The 9,004-nt window shown below is 58.9% G+C and overlaps 1 protein-coding gene across 2 annotated transcripts; it reads left to right on the plus strand.

Annotated features, from left to right (window-relative positions):
- On the plus strand, positions 1-8,259 carry RPS6KL1 (ribosomal protein S6 kinase like 1). Of its 2 annotated transcripts, XM_029999791.1 has the most exons (10): positions 35-495; positions 832-956; positions 1,783-1,875; positions 2,706-2,753; positions 3,530-3,662; positions 4,994-5,902; positions 6,720-6,809; positions 6,964-7,046; positions 7,346-7,441; positions 7,568-7,907. In XM_029999791.1, the coding sequence occupies exons 1-10, from the start codon at positions 258-260 to the stop codon at positions 7,676-7,678; spliced, it is 1,926 nt and encodes a 641-aa protein (XP_029855651.1). In that variant the 5' UTR covers positions 35-257; the 3' UTR covers positions 7,679-7,907. The 2 variants fall into 2 exon arrangements, with proteins under 2 accessions (XP_029855639.1, XP_029855651.1); XM_029999779.1 differs by lacking the exon at positions 6,964-7,046 and having other exon boundaries at positions 1-495; positions 7,568-8,259.
- The last annotated feature ends 745 nt before the right edge of the window (positions 8,260-9,004 follow it).

The raw sequence follows: 9,004 nt of genomic DNA on the forward strand, positions 1-9,004 counted from the left end.
CGGCGGCGCGCGGCGGCACGCGGGCCCGGCCCTGCCCCGCCCCTCCCCGCCCGCCGCATCTGGCGGCGCCGGAGGATGCTGCCGGCAGCGCTCGCCTCGCTGCGTGCCCGCGGGGCCCGGCGGGGGCCCGGGCCGGGGGGCCGTGCCGGCCGACGGCGCCGGTTACCGGCCGGCGAGAGGTCCGGGGCGTGCGGCGCGCCTCGCCCGCGCGTCCCCGCTCCCTGTCTGCCGGCGGCGGAGGGCGGCGGTGCGGGGCCATGAGCCGGCCGGAGGCCGAGCCCTGCTCCCGGGCGCTGGCGCAGGCCCGCGTCTACCTGGGGCAGCTGCGGAGCCGCGTCTCCCCGGCGGGCCCCGAGGGCGGCGGGCGGCGGGACTACCTGGTGGAGGCGGCGCGGCAGCTGCGGCTGGCGCTGGAGCGGGACGTCAGCGAGGACTACGAGGAGGCCTTCAACCACTACCAGAACGGCGTGGACGTGCTGCTCCGCGGCGTGCAGGGTGCGTGGGGCCTCCCCGGAGGACGGGGGGCTGGGGCATCCCTCCGGGGAGCGCGACCGGGGGGCCCGGGGCGAACCCCTGGGGAGAGCAGGGAGGGGGCCGGGGCATCCCTCCGGGGAGAAAGAAGACAAGGGGGCCGGGGCATCCCCTCCGGGGGTTGCAGCCAGGCGGACGGGGCATCCCTACTGGGAGAAGGCTGAGGGGACCGGGGCGTCCCTCTGGGGAGTGTGGCCGGGGGGCCAGGGTACCCCTCCCGGGAGCGTTGCAATGTGACCGGGGGCATCCCTCGGGGGAGCGTGGCAGGCCCCTCACGCCCGCCCTCTGCGCTGACCGCAGTTGACCCCAACAAGGAGCGTCGGGAGGCCGTGAAGCGGAAGATCACGCAGTATCTGAGGCGCGCGGAGGAAATCTTCAACTGCCACCTCCAGCGGGCTGCCGGGGGTGGCAACCCCACCGCCACGGTGAGGGGCTGGCGTGGGGCGGCATGGGTGGGATGGCAGCGGATCTGTGGCACTGGGAGACCTGGGGGGGACACACACAGAGCAGCCCCAGTGATCCTCCTCGACTGCCTCTGCCGAATGCCACGGTAAGGTGGTGTAGAGAAAATGGCAGACACGTCAGCTGCAGAGTGTCCTGGCATGACGGTGGCTGCGAGGGAGCTGGCAGCCCTTCACCCTGCCTGGATCGAAAAGCCGAGGTGGGCCCAGCTTGCCTGGGGTGCTCCCAGGACCCCCCAAGGTGTGTGTGTTTAGCTTGCTGCCGCCATAGTGAAAATGGCCATTTTTCGTGGGACTGAAGCCACTGGGGGGAGCCACCTTGTCAGATGTTGAAAATGTCGTGTTCCCCATCATTGTTCCCATCTGGATGGAAACCAAAGACAATGGCCACTTGCTGCATTGTGGGAAGGAGGTCGTTAATGAAGGGAGAGGGGAGTGAGGCAGGGCAGGGCCGGGGCCTGGTGAGAAGGACGAGGGGAGAAAGGTGACTACCTTCCATACAGATCCCCTTAGCATTGAAGCAGTTCAGGTCCAGGTACAAATTTCGGAGTGATTTTACCCCTGCTGCAGGTGCAAGCTTTCCCTGAAAACTTCAGCAATCCAGGAGCGGGCCAAGAAAATGGTCCAGCTGATGTTAGGAATCAACCACGGCCGTTGCAGCGTTGTCTCTGGATGTTGACCAGCCCGGCAGTAGGGCTGCCTCCTCTGGAAACGCGGGGACTTCTCCCACCCGCTGTCATGGACAGTAGCGCCTCTATGTCCCTCATCCTCTTCTCTCACCGCCTTGCAGGGTTACAGCAGCCTGCGCTTCCGGCCGATCAGGACACTGAGCTCGGCAGTGGAGAACCTGAGACGGTGTAAGGTGGTGGGAGTGATCGATAAGGTAACGACTCGACCTGGAACTTGGGGGGTGAGGCTGGGGCTGGACCAAAGGGAGTGTAAGCTGGAGGGTCCTGGAAGCTGGGATAGGGCTGCCGGCCCCCAGCGCACCCACCAAGGAACATGAGGGTATCCGTCCACACCATTCCCACCAAGGAAAATTTGCAGGCGAGGATGCAAGCCTCTTTAGGAATTAGTTGGGAAATCTGTTGATGTCCCCATTACTTTTGTTTACTAGAGCTCCCAAGGTACTTACAAGGAGGTTGATGCATCCAGTTCTTTCCCATGCATGGAATCGTGCTTGATGCCTAGGTACCGTGATGGTGAACTCCTGTGGATAATCTAGACTTCAGCAGAAGACAAGCTATCTGGATGAATAAACTAATTAGTAGTTCATGATCTTGGAGTGAAGATGCCAGGCTTACTGTCTCCATACGTGCACTGGCACATTGCTTTCTGCCGTTCACGCATCGCAGTTTGTCAGGACTGATGTGGTCCTCCTGTCCTGCCGAAGCCCAGGTGGGCAGCCCAGCATGGCCCACAGAGCCCAGAAGGAGCAGTGCAAAACCCTTCTTTGTGAAGGAAGCAAAAATGGTGTGGGAGTCACCTCTTGTTTTAATTAACTTTCTACTCCCTGTCTGCATGGCTATCTCATTGCTAATAACCTGTGTTTTGTCTTTCAAGAGTAGGGGTTTGAGCACCACCAAACTCCTCTAGTTTGGGTGGGAGTTTGTTTTGGTTCCAGAGTCGAGTCCCTTGGGTCATTCCTGTAGGCTGTGTGTTGCGGGGGGAGCAGTCACTGCTTCTGACTGGTACTGTATATACTGCTCCCAGGTGCAGATCGTCCAGGATCCAGCCACTGGCGGGACCTTTATACTTAAGGTGGGTATTTTCAGTTTCATCTGCCTGCTTCTCCCTGTCATGTCACGAGCCTCCTTGTCCAAGCAGATGGCTGGGGCAGGTGGGAGGACCAAAAAAATAGCAGCTCACAGAGGTGTTGGAGGAAGTTCATTGTTCATAAAGCTTCTCTTGGTTGCCTCGGCCATTTTCTGTGATCAGAAGCAAAGTGGTTCTCCCTGGTCAGCTGTTTCTCTGCCTTGTAATGCTGCAAGCCAAGCCTTACACCCATGTTCATCTGGGTCAACCCTTGAAACAGGTTGTGGGCGAGGTGTGCTCAGTACAAGTCCTAGGGCATTTTCCGGTGCCCTTGGAGCTAAACATAAAGGACTTCAATAATTGGACAAGGAGGCTCTGGCGTGACAGGGAAAAGCATCAGTTCCAGAGGGGAGAGGAGAGCGGGCTGGGATGGCAGGTTCCCGTCTGAAGGGAGTAGGGGCAGTTGTGGGAGAAGGCCACTGCTCTGGACCAGCAGTGTCCTCTGGGTCCTGCAGTGCAGGTGGGGAGCGCTCCGCCTTGGCAGAGCTTTGCAGAGCCCTGCCTTATCACAGCTGGGTGCTGGGGACTGACAGACCTCTCAGCATGAGCTGTGGGTTTCCACAGACAGGGAGCTCCGTCGCAGGTGATGCAGGGGAGCAGCCATGGGGCTTGGCAGATGGCACGCTACCTTTCTGGCTGGTCTCCTGCCCTGCCAGGTGCTAGGTTGCAGGGAGTCCAAGTCCCTACCATACTGTAACGCCCATCTACCTGTACCTCCTCAGAGCCTCCCCAAATCCCATGTTGAGACCCGCGAGCGACAGACCATCATCCCTCATGGGGTCCCTTTTATGGTCAAGCTGTTGTGCTACTATGTGAGTGAGGACTCCATCTTCCTCCACCTGGAGCACGTGCAGGGTGAGTGAGGACTGCATTGCCTGCTCTTATCCCCAACCTCCCTTTTTTAAAATCTCAAATACGTTTCTCCTGCTGCTTTGGGACTGTTTTTTATAGTGACAGCACAAGCTGTCTTCTTCGTAGATGGGTGGTGGGTACCAGGGCTTGGAGACTTTGTGGAAAGAGCTGCTCAGCTGGATTGGGGATTCTGGAGGTTTGGTAAGAGCTGACTGGGGAAGTAACCTAGAAGTGGACATGTGGAGACCTACAAGGAGAAAGAGGTTGTGTGTGTGTGGGTGTTATACGGAAACTAGCTTTAGGGACCACAGAGTCCCATGGGAGGGGAATGGTCATGCCTTGAGGTAAAGAGGTTGATGTGGTCCAGCATCTTGAAAAGAAGAACCTCTTCATTTTACTGGCATTGTTTGACCATGACAGGAAGGTGATGGAGAAGGAGAACCAAGTGAGGTAGTTCACCTGGAAGTTGTAGAGCAAAACAATTTTTTGATAGGACCTTTATAAAACATTTTTTGGTTACAAAAGAAGAGGTCACACTGGATTTTGATATCAGACCAAATAGAGGAGATGGACAATCGGGGCATAAAGGGCAGGGAGCACACTGGGGTTTGGGTACGACAGGGAGGCAAACTTGAGGCTTGTCCCAGATCCTGGTGAAGAAGTGTGACAAGGCTTGTCCCAGGGAGCTTCTTTGCTCTCTGCTGCTTGAATGGATGTGTAGGGAGCAGCAGCTGGAGTCCAGCAATGACAAATGAAGGCTCACGTGTTGGAGAACAGCCTCAACTCCTCATGTGTTGCTGTAGGATGAATTTGTAGAAAGCAGCCAGCAGCTGAACATACTGAGGCTGGGAAGCCCTGGCAGCATGCTGTGGGCTCCAGGGCTCGCTGCTGTGGCTCATCGCTGACCTACGGGTTCTGCTGTGCTGTGGGAGCGCTCCGGCATCTCTGTCACGTGGGGAGGAAAGGCTTTCAGGGGAAAGTGGTGATGGCGGTGGGATGAGGGACATGTGTGAAGAGGTGGCTGGCCTGTGACAAGGAAGTGGCAGAGCTGGGATCAATGGGACTGTGCAGAATGGGGAGCAGCGCTGCTAAAGGAGGGGGGAATGAGCCTTTGGTGTGCTAGGTCCCAGAGGAGGTGTGGTGTTGAGCATGGTGTGCTTGTAGGGCTGGGGAGTATTCTGCATGGACTTGAGCTTTGCTGCAGGGGAGGTTAATGATGCTCAATCACGTCCCCAGCGTGTGGGCCTTGGCCTGTGCCTGAATGGGCTGTGTCCGCAGTGGGCGAACCAGGGATGCTTTCTGCCCCATCACTTGTTCTTCTCTCTGCTTTCCAGGGGAGACGCTGTGGTCTCACCTCCGCTCCAAGTACTGTGTTCAGCAGGGCTCTGCCAGTTCAAACACCATTCAAGCCCTGAGAGACCATGGCAGAGAGGATGGCGTGGGAAGATCCCAGGGCAGCAGCCAAGTCTCCATCTTCTCTGCTCGGACAGGCAGTGGCCTCCCAGGCTCTGCGACCCACCAAGTATTGGGAAACACTGCTGCCTCACCCACTCAGGAGCAGTCCCCTGACCCCATGGACCCCGGCTCAGGGAACCACTGCCAGCTTCGCCCAGCTCCCGCCAGCAGCACGAGGGCTGCACCTGGAGGGCAGGATCTAAGCGTGACACAGGCTGCGTCTGGCATTCTGGACCATGCTCCAGCAGCATCAGCCAAAGGCCCCGGCCACCTTGCTGGTCAGGGCCTGGTTGTCTACCCCTGGGATGTTCTAACCAGCAGCGTGGGCTGCGTATCGGAGAGAGCAGCCTCACAACAAGACCCCAGGCTTCCCCAGACGCTCGCCCCTGTACTGAAGACTCTGAGAGGGGGCCAGCCAGGGGCCAGGGATCTGCCATCTCAGCAAGTGTCTGAGGTCCCCTGGGCTCGCCCCCTCCTGATCTCGGGTCAGAGGCAGCTTCGTGCAGGAGTCGCCACGTCCAGCTCTGGCAAGCCCTGTGGGCCTGACCCAGTGGTGCGGGAGCCCTCACGGGGAGAAAGCCTGACCTGTGGCCGGCTTGGCAAGCAGCCACCGTCAGGACAGTGCAGGGCTCTGCCTTCCCATGGGCACGGCCGGCGAGCGTGGGCTGTAAAGGAGGAGCAGGTGCAGCTGTGGGCAGCAGAAATCCTCCTGGCCTTAGAGGGACTTCACCAACAAGGTGTATTGTGCCAGGACCTCAACCCCAGGAACCTGCTGCTTGATGCAGCTGGTAGGTCATGCCCCAGGCTGCTGCCCTGAGGAGGAGGAGGAGGAGGTTGGCCTCTCAGCTGGGAGACTGCCATTTGCCCCATTTCCAGGAGACATGGACTTTCTTGAGTTTGCTTTGGGGGAGGGTGGGAGTCTGGGGAGGTTTGGATGTTTCTGAGCCTGGAAGTGTGGTCTCAGCTGGGATTTCCAAGCAGTTATTACAAGAGATGGCTCTGCAGCGGGAGAGTCAGGGGCCATAGCCACAGGAATGCATTGCCCCTGCTCCCACGTTGGGGCTGGCTGCCCGGGAAGGCCCAGCACGGGGAAGCTGAGACCAGCTGAACTGTGCCTGAGGTTAGTGGGACTGCAGTTTTCCCCTGCTTGTAGTTACTGCCCGCTGGGATATTCTGGAGCCATCCCATGCCTTCGAGCCATGGGTACGGCTGCCTGCGCAAGTCCCTGCTGAGCTGGCAACATCTGGGGCAAACTGGAGAGGTACAAATTGCTCAGGAAAAGAAAAATGCAGAGAGCTTTGCAAGGGGAAAGCTAACCTTCCCCCCCCTTTTAAAAACTGTTTCTTTCCTCACTACAGTCTCCACTGAGGTCTGTGAGCTTGGAGCCCACCTAACCAGTCTCACCAGCTGAGAATGCCTGCTGGGTATCTCGGGCAAGCACTGGGAGGCCAGGGGATGTGTAGTGCCTCTGCGTTCAGAGCATGACAGGGGCCCATTGCCCTGGCTGTTCCCAGTTGCAGGGATATGGCTTGGCTTTGTGCTCTGACCAAAGTCCCTAGCATTGTCCTAACCTTCCCTGCTTTTGGCTCTGGTGCTGCTCTGCAGGTCATGTCCGTCTCACCTTCTTTGGCCAGTGGACAGAGGTGGAGCCCCAATACTGCAGCCAGGCACAGGAAGAGCTGTACAGTGCCCCAGGTAAGGGATGCGTCCCCTGCCTTCTCCTGCCCTCTGCCCAGTAGCACCGACCGGGGGTGAGGGGGCTTCTGCTGGCAGCAAGATGTGCCCAGCACAGTACAGCCACTGGTGCTCCCTGCCTCTAGCTCTAACGCCTCTCTGGCTCTTTCTGCAGAAGTGGGGGGGATTGCGGAGCCCACTGAAGCAGCTGACTGCTGGAGCTTTGGCTCTCTCTTGTATGAGTTGCTGACAGGAGTGGTAAGAGGCAGAGGAGCTGTGCAAGGAGGGGGGGAGGAGGAGGAGGTGACACTGTAGCGCAAGGGCTCCCTGCCATGCAGGGGCTGGGAGGGTGCCTTGCCTTGCTGGCACCTCAGTGCTGTGCCAGGTTGCTTCATGTGTGTGATTCCTAGTGCCTGTGCATGGTCTCTGGGTGTTCAGGGCCCCGGGTTTTAAATCCTGCCATGTAGGGCTGGGGTTGTGAGGCAATGAAGGCTCAGCAGAGGGTGCTCCTACCCTCCTCAGTGCTGCCGCTCACCATCACACTCTGCCTCCTGCAGCCACTGTCCCAAAACCACCCTTCAGGGATTCAACCTCATACCCAGCTGCATCTGCCAGAGGGGCTCAGCCTGGCTGCTACATCGCTGCTCACGGAGGTGAGGGGCTCAGGTGGATGGGAGGGAGGATGGGTTAGAGGCTGGGGAAAGGCAGGGTCCAGCCTGGGTAGCTTCTCCAGTATCCCCATTGTCCCCATCCCGCTGTCCCATTCCCTTTCTCTGCAGCTCCTGCAGTACAACCCGAAGCAGCGCTTGGGCTCTGGAGGAGGTGGCATGGTGAAGCTGAAGTCCCACTCCTTCTTCAGCACCATCCCATGGAACAAGCTGGTGGGCTAGGAAGGCTGTCCCTCCCACGGGGAGCTGGGCACAGAGCCACTGTCCCTGGCACTTGTGACCCCAAGTGGTACTGGCAGCTCTGCCTGCTGGGGGGAGGTTTGCCTGCAAGCGCTGCCCCGGTGTGGCGTACACATGAGGTTTTGCAGCCTTGCATGTTCTTCTGTCTCTGCTTGTGTTTGTTGGTGTCTCCAAGAGAGGAGGCTGCGGTCTGGGCCAGGCTGTCGTCTCCTCTAGGTCCTCCCTCGTGGGAAAGGGGAGCCCAGGTGCCCACCCCGAGGGAGAGGCCATGCTCCCCTTCTGGGGCATCCCTTGCTCAGCTTACCACTGTGCCCTGGGACTCCCTCCCTATGGTTTTTATCTCTGCTGCTACCCCAGGGACCCCCCCGGCCCTGTTATTTTTTGTGGCTTCCAAGTGCATCTCCTCCAGGCCCCATGGGCTGGTGCCCAAGCCGGGGGTCTGTTCCCATCCCTGACTGCATGTACGTGTGGGTAATGCCTTCTGCAGGGGTGAGATGGGAGGCAGCCGTCTGCTCTTCTCCCCCCAGCCCTCTAAAAAAATAAACCGCTCATTATCGCTTGCAGAAGTGTCCTTTTCTTTCTGAGCTAGACCAGCCAGGCCTGGGCCTAGTGTGCTGAGCGAGGGAGAGCCCCAAATCTGTTTCTCAAACCTGCCTGGGAGCCCTGGGTTGGTGTTGCCCACTGGGTGTCACCACCCTGCAGCCAAAACCCAGAAGGTGACACCAAGTGCCTGGCCATCTCCCCTTGTACCCCTGCCTGCCTCATGGCCTCGAGTCTGCGCAGCCATCTGGCTCCAGCCTCCTGTGCCTGGGTGCTCCTTTCCGCTGGAAGGCCAGCAACCCCACTGCCCTCATTGCTGTGCTTTGAGCACAGTCATCCATGGGTAGACAGTGAGGGTTTAAAGGGATGAACTCTGAGAGCCAGCACAGATGGGAGGAGGATAAGAGTGAATACAAACTAGGATAGAAGAAAAAGCACAAACATGCTAACAGCCCAAAGCAGAGGCTGCTGTGCTCATTTGCGCAAGTCAAAGCCATAGGCTGGAAGGATGGCTAGCAATGGCAGCAGTGTAGTTTGGGCCGGGCCCTCCCAGCACTCCCTCCCATTGCTCACTTATCCCTGATAGTAAGGAATTACTGGCACCAGTGAAACTTTCCTGTGGTTAGCTGGTTCCAGCTCTTCCTTGCCACCAGCAACACCCTGCTCCTCGCTGTTTCAGCCTGGCTCTCAAGCAGCAGCAGGAGCACTTGTCCACCAGAGGGAAGCAGAGCCCGGGAGAAACTCATCTCCCACCCCAGCAAGGGCAGG

Source organism: Aquila chrysaetos, chromosome 2, assembly GCF_900496995.4.
Source record: "Aquila chrysaetos chrysaetos chromosome 2, bAquChr1.4, whole genome shotgun sequence".
In the NCBI taxonomy this organism is placed as follows: domain Eukaryota; kingdom Metazoa; phylum Chordata; class Aves; order Accipitriformes; family Accipitridae; genus Aquila; species Aquila chrysaetos.

Coding starts and splice junctions, on each gene's coding strand:
- RPS6KL1 (XM_029999779.1), top strand. CDS start 258: ATGAGCCGGCCGGAGGCCGAGCCCTGCTCCCGGGCGCTGGCGCAGGCC. Junction 957..1,782: donor GTGGCAACCCCACCGCCACG/GTGAGGGGCTGG, acceptor ACCGCCTTGCAG/GGTTACAGCAGCCTGCGCTT. Junction 5,903..6,719: donor CCTGCTGCTTGATGCAGCTG/GTAGGTCATGCC, acceptor GCTGCTCTGCAG/GTCATGTCCGTCTCACCTTC.